Source organism: Hibiscus syriacus, unplaced genomic scaffold, assembly GCF_006381635.1.
Source record: "Hibiscus syriacus cultivar Baekdansim isolate YM2019G1 unplaced genomic scaffold, ASM638163v2 tig00007043_pilon, whole genome shotgun sequence".
Lineage (NCBI taxonomy): Eukaryota > Viridiplantae > Streptophyta > Magnoliopsida > Malvales > Malvaceae > Hibiscus > Hibiscus syriacus.
The window spans coordinates 63,694-86,867 of NW_024062124.1; the positions used below are offsets into that span (position 1 = coordinate 63,694).

Below are 23,174 nucleotides of genomic sequence, written 5' to 3' on the forward strand. Positions count from 1 at the left end.
CGAAGAAGGCGTGAAACCATCCCAAGAAGGAAAAGGGGTTTAAATCCTCTAATGATGGAGGTCGTGAAGAAAGAAATTCAAAAAAAATTTAGACACTGACATCATTTATCCAATATCCGTTAGTAATTTTGTAAGTCCACTCCTTGTGGTTCCTAAGAAATCCATAGTAATGGTAATTGAAAATTCTAAAGGTGAACTAGTTCCTACACAAGTTCAAAACAGATGGAGAGTTTGCATCGATTGAATTCACTTACTCGAAAAGATCGCTTTCCGCTTCCTTTTATTGATTAAATGATTGAACGATTAGCTGGTAAATCTCACTATTGTTGTCTAGATGATTTTTCAGGATTCTTTTAGATTCTAGTCGCACCAGAATATCAAGAGAAAACAATGTTTAAATGTTCTTTCGGTACCTTCGTTTATCGATGAATGTCGTTTGGACTATATAACGCCCAGGTACATTCCAGAGATGTATGCTTGGTATATTTTCCGATTATGTAGAAAAAGGAATTGAAGTTTTCATTGACAACTTTACAATATATTGTAATTACTGTGATGAGTGTCTCTTGAATTTAACTAATGTGTTAAAACGATGCCTTGAATATAACGTTGTGCTTAATTATGAAAAATGTCATTTTATGGTTGATAAATGTTTAATTATTGTTCACATTGCCTTTGCTAATGGGATTTCGATTGATAAGGCAAAAATTGATATTATCTGCTCACTCCCATACCCTACAACTATGAGAGAAGTTCGTTCTTTTCTTGAACATGCAAAATTTTATCGCAGGTTTATAAAGAATTTTTTCAATATAGCACAGTCGCTTTGCAAGCTTCTACAAAAGGATACATCTTTCGAATTCGACAACGAATGCAAAAAAGCTTACGACATCCTAAAGAAAGAACTTATTTCGGCATCCATAGTGTAGCCGCCCAACTAGGATTATCCCTTTGAGATCATGTGTGATACGAGCGATTCAAGCTTAGGAGTCATGCTCAAACAAAAAATGGGCAAAGATCCCCACTTCATTGTCTATGCGTCTAAAACACTAGACCCAACTCAATGGAATTATTTGACCACTGAAAAAGCATTCTTTGCTATTATTTTTGCTTTGGATAAATTTCGTTATTATCTTCTCAGCAATAATATTGTTGTTTACTCTGATCATGCAACTTTGAAATATTTAATGATCAAGAAAGAGACAAAATCACGCTTAATCCTATTGATTTTACTCTTACAAGAGTTTAATCTTCATATTAAAGACAGAGAAGATGTGAAAATTTAGTAGCGGATCACCTAATTCGACTCCGTACTTCTCAAATCAATGAACTAGTTCAGGTAGAATTTCACGAGGAAAAGTTGTTTTTGGCGCAGAAAATCAACAAAAGTTTGACTCCACAAAACTAAAATATATAACTCAACACTAAAAAAAAACACAAGTTGATTTGAATAAATTTAAAAATATTTTAAATAAAATTAGAGTTATAAAATAGAATTCAAATTATGTAAATTTTGCACTCAAATTTTATAATAAGTAGATTAATTTTAAATTTCAATCAAGTCCCTCAATATATATATATATAATAAAAAGAAATATGAGTATATATAATTTTAGAAAGCCACTTAAATCATAATCAAATAATACTACAACATTACAAATATTTATAATTAAATTTAAATATGAACTCAAATAATTCAACTCAAATTTTATACACCGGACTCGATTCAAAAAAACTTCAAATAAAAATTTACGATATAAAATATGACTCATCAACTCAAATAATTCAAATTTCTTTTACACAACTCAATTCGATCGAATGCTTAGCCTAGTTAAAACTAATGAACAGCTGCTGAAGTCCAAAGAGTGATATTAATGTAATTCAAAAATTTCAAGGGTCAAATTAATTACACATTGTTGAATTTGGACCATAATAGGAAAATCAACCCTTGAAGACTTAAAATTATTTCTAAATTATTAAAAATAACTAATAAATATCAGAGAGAGAGAAAGAGAGAGAGAGAATCGTTAATGCATTCAGCATCCGTGAAGGTGATGGCAGTGATTTTCAAATTTTAACATGCATGACAAAATAGACAGGAAGACAAGTCGAGCACGACCTGTGCAACTCATTGCCATTTAAAATCGAAGCTAAAATCAAGGATTACCGAATAAAAATCCAAAATATTCATGATCAAGTAACATGCATGATGAAAATCGACCCGGAGATGTTGCTTACCGATCATCAACAGTTCATATAGAATGGCTTTTTATTCAAAACTGCAGCTAAACCCTATCAAGGCAGAAGAACACTCTTCTTTCAAACACGTTATAGAAATGACGAATGAATTCATGAGAGGCACGAGTATGCCAATTCCTTCTCCTCGACGAGCTCCACTCCGGTCAAGTCCAACTTCTTCCTCGAGAATTCATCAATAGCCAGCCCTAAGACAAAGTTAAAAAAGTTAAACGAGGAAAGAAACTGGCAATTGAGCAAGAGAGAGAAGCTGCTGATGCAAATGGGATCCGTATTCATATTAGTTTAACACATCCCGGCATAAAACTAGCCACAAGTCACAGAGATACTGGGATCATATTTTGTTGTATTCTTACCTTGGACAATTGTCCATTCTCCATTCTTACAAGTAACAGGGAAGGAATAAATGACCCCAGCTGGTACATTGTATGATCCATCAGAGTAGACCCCCATAGAAACAAATGTGCCCTACCAGTATAACCAAATAAACCGGGAAAAAAAAATCAGACAGTGACCATATCTAATATCATTAGAAAAAGAACCGATTAACCAACATTGCCAACCTCAGGAGTTCCAAGGGACCAATCACGTATGTGATCACAAGCAGCACTAGCAGCAGATAGTGCACTTGAGAGTTTCCTAGCCTTGATGATTGCAGCACCACGCTGTTGGACGGTGGTGATGAATTCTCCATTCAACCTACAATGAATTAGTAATTTGAAAATGAGGTCTCAAAAATCTCGGTTCGAATATCTGTTTCATCAGATAACTGACTCTTTTAGTATTACTCACCATTCATCATCCTTAACAAGCTCACGAACAGGCTTGTCTCCAACAGTTGCATGATTGACATCAGGATATTGAGTTGATGAATGATTACCCCAAATAATCACATTCTTAACATCAGAAACTTGGACATTTAGTCTCTCTGAGATTTGACCTAATGCCCTGTTATGATCCAGCCTTGTCAAACAGGTAATGTTCTTTGCAGGAATTGAAGGTGCGAATTCCTTCAGGATTAAGGCATTGGTGTTGGCAGGGTTAGCAACAACAAGAACCTGAAACAAACATGAAGTACATTTAAGGTCAAACAGTAAAAGAAATATTATTCCACGAATTTTGCCACTTTACAATGCCATCAAAGAACCTACAAGGTCCCATGAAAGGATGTGTATGCCGTCGCATAAATTGATAGAAACAAAGTAGCTAACTCACTACAATTTTAAGAACTTATAAGAGAATATTGTTTTCCATTCCAGCCAAATCAGTAACAAATCAAAAAATACAGTCGACACTTTGAAAGTTTAAAAACACAGCTTCATAATTTCATCAAATTATATTGCAGCACCACGCTGTTGGACGGTGGTGATGAATTCTCCATTCAACCTACAATGAATTAGTAATTTGAAAATGAGGTCTCAAAAATCTCGGTTCGAATATCTGTTTCATCAGATAACTGACTCTTTTAGTATTACTCACCATTCATCATCCTTAACAAGCTCACGAACAGGCTTGTCTCCAACAGTTGCATGATTGACATCAGGATATTGAGTTGATGAATGATTACCCCAAATAATCACATTCTTAACATCAGAAACTTGGACATTTAGTCTCTCTGAGATTTGACCTAATGCCCTGTTATGATCCAGCCTTGTCAAACAGGTAATGTTCTTTGCAGGAATTGAAGGTGCGAATTCCTTCAGGATTAAGGCATTGGTGTTGGCAGGGTTAGCAACAACAAGAACCTGAAACAAACATGAAGTACATTTAAGGTCAAACAGTAAAAGAAAATATTATTCCACGAATTTTGCCACTTTACAATGCCATCAAAGAACCTACAAGGTCCCATGAAAGGATGTGTATGCCGTCGCATAAATTGATAGAAACAAAGTAGCTAACTCACTACAATTTTAAGAACTTATAAGAGAATATTGTTTTCCATTCCAGCCAAATCAGTAACAAATCAAAAAATACAGTCGACACTTTGAAAGTTTAAAAACACAGCTTCATAATTTCATCAAATTATATTGCCTCGATCTATATAGGAGTGAAAAAGAAAATTTAAGACTTTTTTCGAACATTTTGTGCAACTAGAGTTAAAAACGTAAACTGGGATTTTTCATTTCACATGTGACCAAAATACTAGAAATTTAACCTTGAAACATTATTTCTCTCACCTTGCAGTTTGGAGCTGCATGCTGTTCCAGGGCAGACGCCTGAGACTTGTAAATAGAGACATTCTTCGACATAACATCTTTCCTTTCCATTCCTTCCTTCCTTGGGAAACCACCAACCATGACAGCAACATTAACTCCAGTGCATGCCTCGACAACATCGATTGTAGCAACAACACCTGACCAAAACAACAAAAGGTACATTCATACAAATTCAGTAGAATTTTAAATACAGACCGACAAAAAAATTCAAAACTCAAACAACATGATCAATGATAATGAACAAATATACCTTTTAGAAGAGGAAACGCAGCATCCGCCAACTCCATTCTGACACCATTCAAAGCCTCTGCTGCAGGTGGGATATCGAGCATGTGAAGGATCAAAGGCTGGTCGGCACCCAACATGATTCCCCTAGCGATCATGGGTACAAGTGCATACCCAATTTGTCCTGCAAACACAACATAACAACAAATTTTCAGTAAATCGTTTTGGATAAAATAAAAAAAGAACAGTAAGTTAAGTCCAAGATAAGTAGCTCAGATTGGGGGGTTAGAAACCGATACATGTATGTGTCCAGCACAGTTCTATTTTTTTCTCTAAGTTTTCATGCATCTGGAGAATCATTGAAGAGTCATATTCCCATATGTTCAAATCCAGTTCAACTCCCAGGAACTAACTTTTTAATGTCGCTACAAAACATAGCAGATTCCTCTACTTTCAAGCGTGAATAAAACGCATAGCTCATTACGGAGCATGTACAATACACTTTCTATTTATTTGTTTATTTTATTTGTCTGTTTGTTTGCTTATGATCTTAGCAAGTCAACATATTTATTTTTCACACTAGCATGAAATTCAAAAAAAAAATCAAATTTTTAAAGCACTTCTTCCATTATTCACCATATAAACTTCAACAGTCACTACTTTGAGCTACTAAGCAAAGATCCATGAAAAAATCAAAATACTTCTCAGTAAAATCCTAATTCTATATCATTTTTCTCTAAATCGAACAATAGTCGGGGCAATCGAAGCATCTACAAACAGTTGAAGTTTAGATCACGGTTAGCTAGATCTGAAAAACGGATATCAGATTCATCCAATAAAAATCACTAGATCTGAAGATTAGATTTAGAACGAGAAATGTTTAAGTAAAGGATCCGATTGATGGAACCATAACAGTACCTGCAGCTCCAGTAACGAGGACACGAACTGGTTCTTTCGCCATTGATGGAGATCGAAGGATAACAAAGAACGATGTCGTTTAGAAAAAGTCTAGCAGAGAGAGTGAGACAGATTTTGCGCCGAGGGGCAATTGATGAGAAGAAAACGTAAGAAATAGCGTTTTTTGTAAGCCAAGAGATGATATTTCCGAGGGGGAAATGGTGATAAAAAACAACGGTCTAATTACAGTTTTAGTCTCTCCACTTTGCTAAAATTCATAACTTATATTTCTCTATTATATAATACCAAAATTAGCCCTTTAATATTTAGCCGAATTACCATTTTAGCCCATTCTTTTTTCTATCATTTTAGCCTAATGTTTCAATTTTTGTTAAAATAATTTATATTGAATGAAAATCATTATTGAATAATGGTCAACATATATTATGGACGTAAAATTTATATATATGTTTAATGGTTAACGTGTTATGTATCACATCATCACATTTGATATCCCATCTATGACCCTCATTTCGTATTGGTCCATAAGCTTTTAAACATTTTAATTTCATCCTTTAATTATGACTATCATTCTAAATTAGTCTTCAAACTTTTAAACATTTCATTTTCATCCCTAAATTATTATCTTCCTTTTACATTAGTCCCTAAACTTTTTAAATATAATATCAATTATACCCGTAACTCTTAAGTTTCATATTAACATATTTTATTCAAAATCACATATTATTTTGCATATAAAAGCATTCATATATTTGAATATAATAAAAATTTCATAAACACTTAATTGGACAATTCATACCCAAAACATTTGTATGCTATAAAATAATAACAAAATGTGTACTTAAAATACGATCTATACGACGATCATTTTTTCCACATATGCATATTTCAAACATATATTAGTACTTTAACCAACATGATAGACTCGTATTCATAAATAAAATCTAAAAACGACATTAATGTATGTTCGATACAAATTTCTATCACTAAATCGAAAACTAAGGGATTGTTTGTTTACTTCATAATGATTAAACGCTAAATGATTCAAATATTGAATGATTCAGATGCTCTGTATGAATTAGCTCTGAATGTGACATGTTTTTTTATAATGGTTCTGAATCATTTAGAATGTACTTCTGTGTTGAATCATTTAGCACTGTTTTGTTGAATCAGTCAGTACTGAATCATTCAGAGGTGCGAAATAAAAGCGCTGAATGTTGAACGATTCAGCATTCAGCGCTGAATGATTCCATTAAGAGGCAAATAAACAGCCCCTAACTTTAACTTCATAATTAACCTTTCAAGTCCCTTAAATTGTCATTTATCACGACCATTCCCTTAACTTTTCAACATTTCACATTTAACCTCCAATAAATTTTTCCTTAAAATTTAACCCAACATTTTCGAAAATATCCAAAATAGTCTCAATATTTACTTTAATCCATATCAATCATCATATTCAATCAATTTCACATTACTTCCAAACTAATACATTACATTTCATAATTATCACTTCACCACCAACTTTCCCAATACTTGCAAATTAATCCTCAACCTAATTCAACCTTTCACATTGATCCAAATTCAATATTCCATCCTTCAAACCATAATTTTCATCATCATCATCGCTTCATGTTAAAGTTTTATAATATATTATACTTTTATATATTCATACTATTTTTGTATTCCTACTAATTTTTATTCTTACTAGTATTTTTTCATATTTACGAAAATATTTTTCAAAAATATTTTTAGGATTTAAAATTCATTTTTAATAATAATTAATATTATCTAAAATGTATATTTTAAAAAATTGTGAAATTATATTTTATACAATTAGATATGACATGAAAAATGAAAATATTTGTTATAAGTATTCTCAACCATTTGACAATAAACGTCAAATCACCCGGTTATAGTTGTTGGTGCTCAAGCCCGTGATCTTTGAGAACAACAATGATTTTTTTAACCACTGAAGTAAGTTGATTCGTGCTCCAAAATCCTCCTTTTAATTTAAAAATATATTAATACAATCTGATTGTTAAACATGTCTAGTTAATTTGAATTTATATTAATTATATATTAATATAGTTATTAAGATAACAATTTCATTTTCATTTCATTATGTTGTAATATTCAACATTTCCCTTATAATAATTTTTAACAATTATATATTATGATGGTAATTATATTTTCGTACAATTACGCAGCAGTGTTCAAACACACCTAATGATAAAATTAGTTTAATTTTTAGACTAATTAATAAATTAAATAGAAAAAGGTATGCCCATTTTCTTGGGGTGTTCAAACTTCTAAAGCCGATTAACTGATGGAATCGAAGTCAGCTGTTAAGATTTTTTTTCAAATTTAGGTTATTGGTTAATTCGACTCGAAATCAGTCAATTAATCTAAATTATCAAATACTTAATACATTATATATATTATTTATATATTACTTAACCTTAAGAATATTTAAATTTCGGTTTTAATCCAATTAATCAAATGAATTAAATGAATTAACTACAAATATAAAATATTTTAATATATAACATATAATATTTATAAATTTAATTAATTCGATTAACTGAATGATTAACCGAACTTTTTTTTATTTGGTTAATTATTTTCGGAAATCTTTTTATTTAATTAAAAGTTAAAATAAAATAACTTTTTATTAATAAATTTTTGAAAGTTCGGTTCAATTGATTAACCAAAATATATATATATATATACACAGATAAACTATCCCAAGTGGAAAATAATCAATCAACAGACCTGTTGAAATCGGTGAAATCTTCATCTTCGAAACCCTAATTTCTGCTAAAATTCTCTTGATTCCTCCATGGCTACAGCATCAGGTACGTTCTCTATTCCTTCTCACTCGATGCATCTGTTTCGTTTCTTTTCGATGCCAAAAGAGGGATTCTTTTCAAATTTTATCTAATAATCGTTTGTTTGGGAAATTTCAGTGGCGTTTAAATCAAGGGAGGATCACCGCAAACAGCTTGAATTAGAGGAAGCTAGAAAAGCGGGGCTTGCGCCGGCGGAGGTCGATGAAGATGGAAAAGAGATTAATCCTCATATTCTCAGTATATGTCATCGGCGCCTTGGTATCTTAACGCTGAAAGACCAAGTTTAAAGCATCAAAGGAAGTGGAAATCGGATCCTAATTACACCAAGTCCTGGTACGATAGGGGTGCGAAGATATTTCAGGCTGAAAAATATCGAAAAGGAGCATGCGAAAAGTAAGTCAAACGTCTGTTTCTTCTTCTATTATGTTAATCCGTATTTGTCTGCGGTTCTAGGAATGCCTTGTTTTGTGTGTTAATGGGGATCATTAAGATTTCAAGTTGAATTATACATGGAAATTTTATCAATTTTAATCATTTGGGATAGGAAGAGGAACTACAATTCTGATTGATATAGATGGATAATTTGCTAATTGAACATTAAGTTGTGGGTTCAAATCTAGGGAATATGATTTAGTGCTTGCAGTGCGTTTTATTCTTTCTTTGAACTTTCATGTTTATTATACAAGAATAGGGCCACATACCTGTTAGGCTGTTACGTTTCTAACTATTGATTTGGAAGCGATGTATGAGATATTTTGTTGTCCTAATAAACGAAATTTCTCGTGTATGAGTTAGATAGAACTCGGTTAGACAATTTTGTGGGTAATGATATAGGGCAAGACTCCAGTGATAGGAATTTTTACTGCCATATCAGACGTAGCTGGATTGTGTTAGCTATTGAAATTCATGTTTTCTTTTAAAAAGAAAAGCCTAGAAATTTATCCATGCATCATGGAGGAAGCTTTATCAATTGGAAAATTCAAAAACACTGATCTAAACTTGTGTGGGAATAAAGAGTTTTAGTTTAGTTGAAAATACATGTTTGTGTCCTTTATGCTTCAAAATCTATAGTTATGTTGAAGTTCACAATTTTTTGAATTCCTTTTATTGTTTGTTGTAGCTGTGGAGCCATGACGCATAATGCAAAGTTATGCATGGAGAGGCCTCGTAAAAAGGGAGCAAAATGGACGAGCATGCACATTGCACCCGACGAAAAGATAGAGACATTTGAATTGGATTATGATGGGAAGAGGGATAGATGGAATGGTTATGATGCATCTACGTATGCTCGTGTAATTGAAAGGTATGAGGCGAGGGATGAGGCTAGAAGGAAGTATTTGAAGGAACAACAGCTGAAAAAGTTGGAGGAAAAAAACAGTAAAAATGATGGAGAGGGTGGGGAGGTTAGTGAAGAGGAAGAAGAAGAAGATGATGATGATGCTCTGAAAGTTGATGAAGCTAAGGTTGACGAGAGCAAACAAATGGACTTTGCTAAGGTTGAGAAGCGTGTTCGTACAACTGGTGGAGGGAGCACGGGAACTGTCAGGTACATCTATTATAACTCATTGTTGTATCCTTTTTCATGCATTATTTTCTTATTTTGGCTTTAAATATCAGTGTTTCTTCTGTGCAATAATACAAGTATTCTCACTTCATATTTGCCTCTCTCTTTTAGGAATTTGCGTATTCGGGAAGACACAGCCAAGTATCTTTTGAATCTTGACGTGAATTCAGCCTACTATGATCCCAAGACGCGATCAATGCGCGAGGATCCGCTTCCTGATGCTGATCCAAATGAGAAGTTCTATGGAGTGAGTGCCGTGCAGAATTTTTTCCCGTTAGATTTTCTTCTTCTTCATATTTTTATGTCATAAAGTTTAATCAATTATGTAATTCTGACTTGTTTATGTGTTACCTTGCAGGGTGATAATCAATATAGACAGAGTGGCCAAGCATTGGAGTTCAAGCAGCTCAATATCCATGCATGGGAAGCATTTGATAAAGGCCAAGATATTCATATGCAGGCTGCTCCATCGCAAGCTGAACTTCTTTTCAGGAATTATAACGTCATTAAAGAGAAGTTAAAATCAAAGACCAAGGATACAATTAAGGAGAAGTATGGTAATGCAGCAACTGAAGAAGAGATCCCAGTGGAGCTTCTATTGGGACAAAGCGAGAGGCAAGTGGAGTATGATCGTGCTGGAAGGGTTATAAAGGGAATGGTACGTATGACACTAAGTTTCTGCTTATTCTAGTTAATTTGTGATTAGCCCCTTCCGTCAATTTATTTTTAAGGGTTTTTGTACTTAATTCCGGTCTCTTCAAATCTGCTACTATACTTGTTCCATCTTTCCTTTGCTAAAGGTGGCCTGATTTCATCATGAATCTTGGTTTTGGTAAAACTAAGATACATGCCAATATATGTAAATCATAGTAAGTGTTATCGACTTTTAAAAGCGAGACTTCTGAATAATATTGGGAACACATGTCATCTTGCTCTCTCTTTTTTCCTTCATTTTCATTATTTAAGCTGGTTAATTTTGTTTGTGAACTTTCTTCCGCAGGAAACATCCCTTCCGAAAAGCAAGTATGAAGAGGATGTCTTCATTAATAACCACACCACTGTTTGGGGTTCATGGTGGAAGGATCACCAGTGGGGTTACAAGTGCTGTAGACAGACAATACGGAATAGTTACTGTACTGGTGCCGCCGGAATTGAGGCTGCAGAAGCATCAGCAGACTTGATGAAGGCAAATATTGAACGTAAAGTGTCTGAAGGTGAGTTCCTACATAGACACATGAAATTAGTTCTTTAAGTCGGGATGCATTCTTCTAAGTTTATATTTTTTGTTGCGAGTAATTTTGGTTTACATAAATTCATCTAATGGGAGTCTAGGTAGAGAGCTAGCTTATTCTTCTGCTGTTTCTAGTTCCATGATTTTGGCTCTGAGTTTAATACTTTCATGTTTTTAATCCTTGCATCTCTATTCTCTGCACAGATGATGCTCCTCCTGCAGAGGAGAAGAAACATGTTACGTGGGGTTCTGATGTACCTGAGGACCTTGTTCTTGATGAAAAGCGCATCACCAATGCTCTGAAGAAGGTAAACATGATGTACAACATGACTTCTATCCCGTTGTGTACCGAAACGGTCATGTACTTATCTATCATGCATGCTTAATCTTTGCAGGATGAGAGAGGAGAGAAGAGAAAGATGAAAGAAAACGCAAGTATAACGTCAAGTGGAACGATGATGTTACTGCCGAGGAAATGGAGGCATATCGAATGAAAAGGGTACACCACGACGATCCAATGAAAGATTTTCTAAATTGAAACTCGACTCGTATTGACGAACAAAGTGAATGCTCTGAGTTTGGTTTTATTTTGTGTGTATGATGCACTGAGATGTATTATTAGACTTCAATGACAAGCAGTGAGTTTACTCATAAAACCTGATTAGCATCAATGTAATTAGAATAATTAAGATTTTGATTGGTTGTAAAGTTTCATTTTAGGAACATAAAATCTCAAAAAGAGATCCCAATGGTCGAAAAAAGGAAGATTGAGAGACACAATATGTTAGTTTACCACTTTGCTTTTTGATAATTAAAGTGAAAAGGCAAAGTGGGGAGACAAATTCGGGTAGTATTTGCTTTGGATATGGATTTTGATCCTCTATTCTATGAGTGAATTCCTAGCTAATCTAATACCCCTTGCCTTAATTAATAGCCACTAATTAAATATAATTTGAACAGAGAATATATATTTAATTTAAGATATTGTTTTTGTTTTTTGTTTTTTTTTTTTGGAATATTATGATTTTTTTGGTCTTCAGAACAAGGAAAGATGCCAATATAATCTCTTTCAATCAATCTCTTTTTGTTTATTTCTAGTTTTTTTAGTCAAATTATGAGATATCAGAGGTGTCGGAGTTTATATTTTGTCCACGTTTTGATTTTTTTAATAATAGGGTAAATTACAAATTTCACCATTGAATATTCTCTCTCTTATTTTGCTCACTAAACTTTAAAAGTTTTCAATTGCTTCATTAAACTTAATATATAGGGTTTTTTTGTCACTAAATTTTACTCTCTCTCTTATTTTGGTTAATCCATCGTTAAAAATAACACTATTTTAAAAAGAACAAAATTTTCATAAAAAAACGACGTTCTTTTATATCTATATAACAATCCATTTATCGTCGTTAACTATTTAATAGTCGAGTGACTAAAATACTTATTGTATTAAGTTTAGTGAGGAAATTAAAAAGATTTAAAGTACATTGAGTGAAATGGAAGAGAGAAAAGTTCATTTGTCAAATTTGTAATTTACCCTTAATAATATTGAATTTACCTTGTTTGGTATTGTATTTTCAACATTAATTGATACATAGATATTAGGGCTAAGGTTAAATTATATTTTTTTATGAGGATCCTGTAATAATTTTACTATTTTATTAACTAAAAATATTTACAATTTTTTAGAATAAACGAATCTTATTAAGGGTGCAAATGGAAACTTTATAATTTTATTTACTAAAATTTTGAAATTTTAGAGGATTCAAATAAGAATTTTACCAAAACTAAGAGGAAAGTGTCCTTTCACGTACATGAATATCTATAACTATTTGATTGAAGGGCATGTAGATTAAAGTTTGAACTCTAAAAATCTATTAGATATAACCTGTTAAAAGAATATGTAACTTAATTATGATTAAATTTTGGGTTCGATAATCGATTTTATTATAGTGATTTAATCATTAATTTCATATTTTTTCCGAATAAATAAATTAAATTTAAGAAGAAGAATAAGCAACTAGACTCCTCTCTCTATCAAAAATGAGGAAAAAGAAAGAGGAAAATACAGTTTTAACTGAAATATATTATTTGTTATAATTTATGGTAAGTTTGATCAAAACGAAAGAAAAATGATAAAATCGTTAAAAAAATAGAATTTTAAGTAATACGTAATAGATAAAATATTAATTTTTTCTTAACTTGATAACGAACATTATACAAAGAAATTAATTGAATTTAAGCTCGATAAAATGTAACAAACCCTTAATTTAATTCAATAATTAGGTCTTAAATCCATTTATAAAAGTCTCGTATTTGAATCTTATCCAAAATATTTATATTTGTCCCACTTTATTTCCAATAAGACAATAATATATATGTTTTTGTCTTAACGAATAATATTAATTTATTAAAAAATAACATGTAAATATATTAACTCGACTATTATTGATATGAGTATCGCGTCAATTATTATTGGATATAAAAGATAAAAAATCTTTCAAAATTTTGATCCAATCTTTTCATAAAAAAAAGAGCGAGTGGGGACAGTCGTCTTCTTAAAATTTTAAAATTATTATATATTTTAGATTTTTAATGTGTTTTTTATTGAAAATTTGTCTTAGTCCTTATAAAATCTTATAAATTTAAGTTTACTCCTAAAATTTTAAAAATTTAGATTTGTCCCTAACATTAAATACCGCATCCGTCACCCGATGAATCTATTTGACGAATTGAAAGTTTTCCTGAATCGGTCCAAAAATAGGGTTTGAAACTGTAGGTCACATTAACTGTTTGTTAATAAACTCTTTGCTTGATTGACTCATGCTTCCGGGTAGGGCGGTAAATGAGACGAGACAGATCGCGAGTTATTCGAGATCGACTCGATCAAGGCTCGATAAATACTCGGATCGAATGAACTCGACTCGAGCTCGAGTTCTTAACGAGCTGAAACCAGCTACTCGATATTCGACTCGAAAAACTCGTGAGCAGCTCGAAAATATAATATATTAAGATTTTATTTTTAAAAAAAATAAATTAATAATAATATTAATATTTATGTATTGATTTTTTTAAAAAATATATATATAATAAGATTTCATGTATTTAAGGTTTATGTTCGAGTTTGAGTTTGAGGCTTCAATCGAGTTAAGTTTAAGAATTTTTTTCATTTCGAGCTGCTCACGAGCTTCAGTTCAGAATTTCGAGTTCAAATCGAGCTTTAAAATTTTAAACTCACGAATTTTCGAGTCGAGTCGAACTCCATTTCAAAGTTTTCGAGTCGAGTCGAGCTCAACAATACTCGAACTCGACTCGGCTCGTTTACACCCCTACTTCCGAGTGATGCAAGTTACGCCTCTGCTTCAAAATTTTGCTTTCGTAAATTCATAAACAAAAACACGAGTACGTGAATTATTAGTACAATTAAATATTATAATTAAATTGTTTATTTTCGAATTTCATTTCATGGATTAAAAATCATATATTTTTGTTGATATGAAATTATTATATAATAATATATGTTTAAAAAAATTTCAAGTCTCAATTATTTAATAACAAACATTTAAATATATTTAGAGATGTCATGCTCGAATCTAAATTCTCTAAAATTAACAACCAATCGCTTAAGCCAATAAAATCATTTACTTTGGGCCTTTAAAATTATTTTTTTTTATTAATATAGGGTAAGTACATGATAATATATGTTTAAAAATAACTCTCAACTATTTAACATTAAACACTCATACTCTTAGGTGGCGTTTGGTTCGCTGGAATGTTTATGAAGGAATTGGAATCTGTCAGGAATTGGAATCCAATTCCATATTCTGTTTGGTTGGCAGGAAATGGAATTGAAATCAAATTTCATATTCTGTTTGGTTCGCAGACATGTCAGATGAATTTGATTTCAATAATGTAAAATGACAGAATTCCCCTTCTTGTTTTTTGCTTTATTTTAGTTTGTTTTACAACTTACATGTAGTAATATATTATAAAAAATTAAAAAATATTAAATTTTCATTTTATTAATTGATTATCCATTTCAATAAATTATAAAAATCATGCTAATAAATATAATAAGTTAAAATCATCGCAATCAAAATATGTTAATAAGTTACCAAAAGATAGAGCAATATTTCGATACATTCCAATCAGAGTATGTTAACTAGTTACCAAAAAATATACCAAAAACTATTTTTTATTCAATATATGAATTAGAAACTCGACCCGAGACGACACGGAATAATAAAAAAGTATTTTTATTCAATAAAAACATTGACTTAATTGAAAAAAAATTATATATAGAGGGGTATTATTGTAATTATTCCTAAATATATAAGGTAATATTATATTTTTTCGGGTCGGGTCCGGTTTTTTCATCCTAAACCCGAATTCGACCAGACCTGAATATCACACTTAAAAAAACCTGACACGACCCGAATATCACACTTAAAAAAATCCGACCCGACTCGACCCGAATATCATGCTTAAAAAACCCGACCCGAACAAAATAAAGTTTCACCCAATCCGACCCGAAATAATAAAAAATTATTTTTATTCAATAAAAATAGTGACTTAATTGAAAAAAATTATATATATAGAGGGGTATTACTGTAATTATTTCTAAATATATAAGGTAAAATTATATATATTTTCGGGTCAGATATTTTTCACTCTAAACTCGAACTCGACCCGACCCGAATATCACACTTAAAAAAACGACTCGACCCGAATATATGAATTAGAAACCCGACCCGACCCGAAATAATAAAAAAAATATTTTTATTCAATATATGAATAAGTTACCAAAAGATTGATGAGGGTAGTATGATCAAATTTCAATTTCCTCCATCAAGAGAATTGAATTCCATCCATTTATTAATAGAATTCACTTTCCCTCATTTGATGAAAAGTAGAAACCATGAGGTATTCTAATTTTCTTAAAAACCTTGAACCAAACATGAGAAAGTGATAGAATTGGATTCCAATTCTCACCAATTTCAAAGGATTCATGCCAACCAAACGTCACCTTAATATTCTTGATGCTCGAACTAAAAATCTCAAAAAAATAATAATAATTCAGTTACTACTTAAACTATTGGTTCATGCTGAAATATATAATAAAACTGAAAAAGCAAATACAAGATTTCTATGTAAATTACATATTTATCCTTAATTATTGTGAAGGTTGGGAGGGTAGAATAGTGAAATGGAAAAGGAGACGTCAAATGTCAATCAAAAAGGGGAGGGGGAGAAACAAAATCATGTTATTCCACCCTAAATGGCTTTATCATGTCTCCATCATCTCTTTCCTAAACTGTAGAAAGCCTCACCCCATTTCCAAATACAGCCCCCACTCTCTTTCTCTTTCTCACTGAAGTGATAGCTTACTTCACCCATTTTCATGGGACTAAATATTCATAAAAAAATATATGTAGTTTCATTTTGAAAAATACTTTTAATCAAGGTGATTATATCAAAAAATTACCTTTTCACACTATATACCTGTCAAACATCTTTCTATCTTTAATTATCGATCTAACATCATTTGTAAAAAGACGCGCCCCTAAAGCGTACCTTAAGCTGATCTGGCGCCACGTGAGGTAAGGCGCGTCCCTTGAAACGCGTCTTACGCTGACATGGATACACGCTGGCTAAATCGCATGCCCCGGGGCACGTCTTATGCCACGTAGGGGTATAACGCGGTGCAGAGGCCGCGCATTTACTTTAACACAATTATGCAAGGCGCTGTTCAGGGGTCGCACCTTTGCTTTAACTATGAGACAGTTATCTTTAACATAGTTGCAGGAAGGCGCGACCCCTGTACTGCGCTATACCCCTACGTGGCATAAGGCGGCCCCTAGGGGCCGCACCTTAGCCAGCGTGTACCCATGTCAGCATAATGCGCGTTTCAGAGGGCGCGCTTCAGAGGGCGCGCCTTACCCCACGTGACGCCATATCAACATAAGGCGTGCTTTAGGGGGTGTCTTTCTGTAAAGGGTGTTAGATCGATAAATAGAGATGAAATGGTGTCTGACAGGTATATAATGTTTGAAAAGATGATTTTTCGGTATAATCACCTTTAATCAATTAATGTGTCTATCAAATTTTATTGAGCGTCTCAATAATTAATACAATGGTTGTTATCTCTGAAGGTTTTAGGTTTGAGCACGTCATCTATAAGGAATATTTGAATGTTTATTGTCAAATAGATTAATAAAATGTCTATATTAATCATTAAATTCATTAAGTGATATCAGTGATAAAAAAAGAATGATACTTCTCTCTAAATATCCCCTATTCAAATTGTTGCGTTTGTAGAATGTGTACATCGTCAATAACTTTTCTATAACCGGAGTAATATCGATATCTCTTATGTTATGTTTAGGGTTTAAGATTTTAGATATAGAATTACAGGTCATGGTTTAAGGGTTTAGGGGCTGGTGTTCAAAATTATTCAAATATATCACATGACAATCAAACAAACACACTTAACTATAATTACCATTTGATTATTATAATAATTATTTAGATATATCACTCATTTGTAATTATTGATTATAAATAATTACACTTAATTATAAAAAATTATATTTTATTTATATTCACATGTATGTGTGTATGCATGATGAGAAGCTTTCAAGTTATCTAGGATTGATCAAAGAAAAGATTGAAAGAAACCTCAAAGAAAAGCAACGGGGACTCTCACTATACCCTACCTTTCACTACATACTACTCTTTTCTCCCCTAAATTCCCTATATATTTTATTTCTCATAAATAATTATTGTTCACAAAAAAAAAACTCCCTATATACCCTTCTCATCATCATCTTCTTTCTCCTGCCATTGTTGAGTCTTCGTTTCCTATGTGAAATTCTATCTGTTTTCAATCATCCATCGATCTCGATAAATATTTATGGATTCTCTTCAGGGTTTCAAAACCTCGGATTCAAGCCCTTCTTCCGCCACCATTTTGAACCCATGTTTCCCTGCAGACCTCTCCATCGCCACCGCAAGCACTACCGTGAACACCACCATCGCTATGACCTCTAACACCAAAGCGAATCCTTTACCAGCCGCTGCCAGCTCTTCTCCTCCTCCTTCGACTCTCAGCCGCTACGAGAACCAAAAGCGGCGTGACTGGAACACTTTCGGGCAGTACCTCCGGAACCACCGACCGCCGCTCTCGCTCTCCCGCTGCAGCGGCGCTCACGTCCTGGAGTTCCTCCGGTACCTTGACCAGTTCGGGAAAACCAAAGTACACACCCAGCTTTGTCCTTTCTTCGGTCACCCTAACCCTCCGGCTCCATGCCCTTGCCCTCTCCGGCAAGCTTGGGGAAGCCTCGATGCTCTCATCGGACGCCTCCGTGCCGCCTACGAAGAACACGGCGGCAAACCCGAAGCTAACCCTTTCGGTGCCAGAGCTATTAGGCTTTACCTACGTGAGGTTCGTGATTCACAGGCTAAAGCGAGAGGCATAAGCTATGAGAAGAAGAAACGAAAGCGGCCACCTAAAGCTCCACCACCACAGCCACCGTCTCTTCCGCCAGATCCCAACCAAAACCAGTAAGCAAAAACACAAAAAATTAAAAAAAATTAAAAGGCGTTATCATCTATCTGCATGGCAAAAGGGTTTCTCCAATGTTTATTTTCTTAATGATCAGTCATCTTGTAATTACTTTAATCTGCAATTATTGGGTCGTTCTGTCTTAAAGAACTTTCCCTTCTGCATTTCATCTTCATTAATGGATATTACCCTACATTTTAATGACTTCATTTCATTTACTATGATCAAAACAGCAGTTGTTGCAGTGTACGTCCCATTTGTAGTAATTAACGGTAATTACTGCTACTAATCAACACTTATTATCATTATTATTAGTCTATAATGATTACAATCTAATATCTGTTTAAAATTTTCTTAGTTAATTTTAAATGAACGTGCACACACACCGCAGACGTAGCAGTTGCCAGAAACAACACCCCATTTTACGACAAAGGTGGTTAACAGGATTCTAATCAAACACTTAATAGAATATTTAGCTATGGGAAATATGACAAATCAATCAAGTACTGATAAGGCCTAAAGGAATCATGCGTTCAGGTGGGCAAACAGAAACATTCCTGTTTTAGTATCATTTATGTTCCTTCCTTCTTTCTTATCTTATCTCTTGCTTGCCTTTTCTGTGCTTTATTCTATTCTATGTATGTATGTATGTATGTATGTATGTATGTATGTATGTATGTATGTATGTATGTATGTATGTATGTATGTATGTATGTATGTATGTATGTATGTATGTATGTATGTATGTATGTATGTATGTATGTATGTATGTATGTATGTATGTATGTATGTATATGCATGGTATATATGAATATGTAGGAAAAGACTAAACATGTAAACCAAAAGCTGCATCAAACACTTAAAACAATCAAGTAAAAACAGTTGTTGATATTGGAGTTTTCCATGTTTTTTCAACAGCAAACATCCTACATTAATCTGCAAAATATCAGCCTTTAATAATGGGGGATAGGGTCTTTGTCTTGAATAGTCTTTAGATTACTTGATTTGGGCACCCATTCATCTGTGCATGCTTCCCCAAGGGGAGATATTCACAAGTTATCATGTGGCAGTCCATAGCCATATGCATGAACCCTAATCTACAGTCAGATATTGTTAGTCCTCATATGAACCCTAATACCCAACAAGAATATATATACACTGGCGGATGCATGTACACCACAGGATGGGTCATCCGAATTTCTTTATACTACTCGTTCATTTTACTAAAGGTGTCCATCCTAGAATTTAAATTTTTTTATGTTAGTTGTTTATTTTACTGAATGTGCCCACCTTGAAATTTTATTTGTGTTTATCTCATATGAATTTTTTTATTATTAATATATATATGTGCCTATCTTAAAAAATATTTCTAGATCCGTCACTGCATACATATTTAGTGAAGTATACACACACAAAGTATACATTTTAGTGTTAAAGCCACTTCATGTCATTGGAATATAAGCAAGATAGAGAGAGACGTCACACGCAAACTCAACAAAAGTATGCACGAGTTTCAGATTTTGATAAATTAAACATTAAAAAAGTATGATGAGATTACGTAATACAATTCTGTAAATAACGTGATGGAAATGGTTTTATAAGGCAATAATTAAGTTTCAAAGGTGGTTCGGATCATATAAATTCAGGGCTTAGAGTTTAAAAATATGAATGTGTAAAACTATAGTGAAAATTGATTAACTAACCTTATCATATCTTAAATTTAAAAATTACTAATATTTATTTTAGTTCACGTACTGCAATGAAAATTTTACTATTTTTTCGATAACTTTCACATTTTAAATTTCATTTCATTTATTATTTTGATTTTTCATCATCGATTATTGAGGGTCGATCTTAATGGTAAAAATTAATTTTTTAAAAGATTCAAATTTAATCAATTGTGTGTTACTAAACGTGTGTTGATTTAAGTTTTAAAATCAAATCAATTTAAATCTAAAAAAATTGTGTGTACTCTTTCCTCCGTTAAGGTAGGAAGATTTTTAACGGGACACGTATGATACTTCTAATATATGATTTCTTATTAATAGTACATGATTTACCTAAAAAATGAATTAGACCATTTCAATTAATCAAAAACATCAATTTATTATAGGAATATTACTTGGTTGGATCTTCGATCTTCTCTTAATATATATCATTTTTTTATTTTTTATAATATTTTTTATGAGTGAATCGATAAAATAAAGTTTAAAATAAAGTTTTTATATTTATTTTATAATTTATATTTAAAATCTAAACTTTTAAAACATGAGTTTTAATACAATGTTAAAGAAAAGTGTAACATTGTATTAATTAGTTATACTTTTTAAACTGATCTTATTAATTAAATAGATTAAATTAAGGATTTGACGTCAGCACAGGCAGTCGCCAGTGCACGAAGATTGAGCACAATTCCCCACTGTGCCTACTCAGCCCTCGCACGAGCTTCCCTGTCATTCTTGCAGTATGACAGCCTCTATGATTATGCCACGTGGACGAAACTAAACCCTCGATGTATTAATGGGGCCATGAGTGTGACAGTCGGAAAAGGTTTCGTCAGCCTTGTCAAAGTCGGTGATTTTCTCTTGCATGTTGCATAGTATTCCTCTCTTTTCAAACAGTTCAACGTTGTTGAATTGGTTTTTAGATAGGGATGACGATTTAATCCGAAATTAATTGATTTCAAGTCGATTAGATTTGATTGAATTTTTTTTAAAAATAATGTAGGTACGGGTTGAGTTTTATAAAGAAGTGAGGTAGGTCGTATTGAGTTTGGATGGAAGATGAAAAATCTTCGATCTGATCCGATTTAAGGATAATATTATAATATTTTCAAATAAATTTATGGATAATTGTTATAATGCGTCATCTTTCTATTGCTTTTTAAGCAAGTCCTTATTTTTACCGGGTTGGATTGGGTCGAATCGAAGTTGAGTGGAAGATGTATATTTTTTAGGTCGAGTCAAATTCGAATGTAAGATATATATTTTTCAGGTCGAGTTGGATTGAACCAAAACTCTACCAGTTACCATCCTTATTTGTATCAATTAATTAAAAAAATGTTTCTTTAAACTTTAAATCGTTTAAGGTCCAATGTTCTAAAATCTAATTCAAAGATTAAATAAATAATTAAGTTTAAAGTTAAATCCATTAAGTGAGCTTAATAAAAATAAAAAGAAGTGTTGTTCTTCTCGAAGGTTTTCATATTTGAGCTGTTGTGTTCGCATGATATATACATTATTAGTGGTTAAAAAATTATCAGTAAATATTATTTTGTATTTATCCTAAATTATTTTAAAAATAATAATTAAGTTGAAGTTTTAGGTATAATTTAAGGTAAATTATCAACTTCAATTTTGAACAATAAAACTTTCTTTTACATGTGAGTACTGGTCGATTTAGCTCTGTAATTTGAGAGTCCGACCTCCCTCATATGATAGCTGTTGGTCGACAGATTTTAAAAAGGTAAGTTTAATGTTGAATTTCACTTGTGTTCTAATTATTAATATATTAATACGGAGTAAATTAGGTTAGGAGGATCGTCTTCGTCTCTGCAGTACTCGATCTGGATTAGTCGGTTAATAGATCAGATACTAGTGATTAATTCAAATATATTAATATGGATTGAGTATAGTAATATTTACTATGAAATTATTCTCTAAGCCTCAAATTTATTCCATTTATAACGTAAAGATTAAAACCCTAAATGTTATTTGAGATACATAATACCTTGTTATCTATTTTTTTTAAACTAAAATCATCCCCTTTATTAAAGAGAAAAAACCAAATACAAATCTCAAAAGAAATTGTAGACACTCATTTTCGCCCGGAGTTATTTTATTTTTATATATATATATTTTATTTATATATATATATATAATATAGCTTTTGAAAATGTTTTGACAAAATATAATATATTTTGAAAACATTTATATATTATATAGTTTTTAAAAATATTTTGAAAATATATAATATATAGTTTTTAAAATCATTTTGAGAATATATAATATATAGTTTTTTTAAACATTTTTAAAATATATATAATATATAGTTTTTGAAAACATTTGTGAAAACATATATATTATATAGTTTTGAAAATATTTTTGAAAACATTTATATATTATATAATTTTTAAAATATTTTTGAAAACTTATATAATATATAATTTTGAAAACATTTAAACGATGTCTAAACAAGTCCGAAAACTGGGCTTGAACCAGCCCAGTAGCATGTTAGGGTTTCACATCCAGTTTCAATCAAGGCGCCGCACGACCCGGGCAACCAAGAGCCACTCGAAACAGATGGTCATAGTGCCAACGATGGCCGAGATCCCCGGGACTGACCCATC

General features: G+C 32.1%; 2 protein-coding genes and 1 pseudogene across 2 annotated transcripts; 2 read left to right on the top strand and 1 right to left on the bottom strand.

Annotated features, from left to right (window-relative positions):
• Positions 1-2,137: 2,137 nt before the first annotated feature.
• LOC120201195 (malate dehydrogenase 2, cytoplasmic-like) lies at positions 2,138-5,760 on the bottom strand. Its single transcript, XM_039201854.1, has 8 exons — positions 5,616-5,760; positions 4,723-4,881; positions 4,434-4,609; positions 3,736-4,001; positions 2,820-2,955; positions 2,613-2,724; positions 2,267-2,444; positions 2,138-2,235 (listed from the first exon to the last, which is right to left on the bottom strand). Exons 1-7 carry the CDS (start codon positions 5,656-5,658, stop codon positions 2,350-2,352), a joined length of 987 nt encoding a protein of 328 aa, XP_039057785.1. The 5' UTR covers positions 5,659-5,760; the 3' UTR covers positions 2,138-2,235; positions 2,267-2,349.
• Positions 5,761-8,395: 2,635 nt separating this feature from the next.
• LOC120201196 lies at positions 8,396-11,815 on the top strand (annotated as a pseudogene).
• Positions 11,816-18,175: 6,360 nt separating this feature from the next.
• LOC120201171 (protein LIGHT-DEPENDENT SHORT HYPOCOTYLS 4-like) lies at positions 18,176-18,829 on the top strand. The gene has a single exon (XM_039201834.1). The coding sequence runs from the start codon at positions 18,176-18,178 to the stop codon at positions 18,827-18,829; it is 654 nt and encodes a 217-aa protein (XP_039057765.1).
• Positions 18,830-23,174: the final 4,345 nt, after the last annotated feature.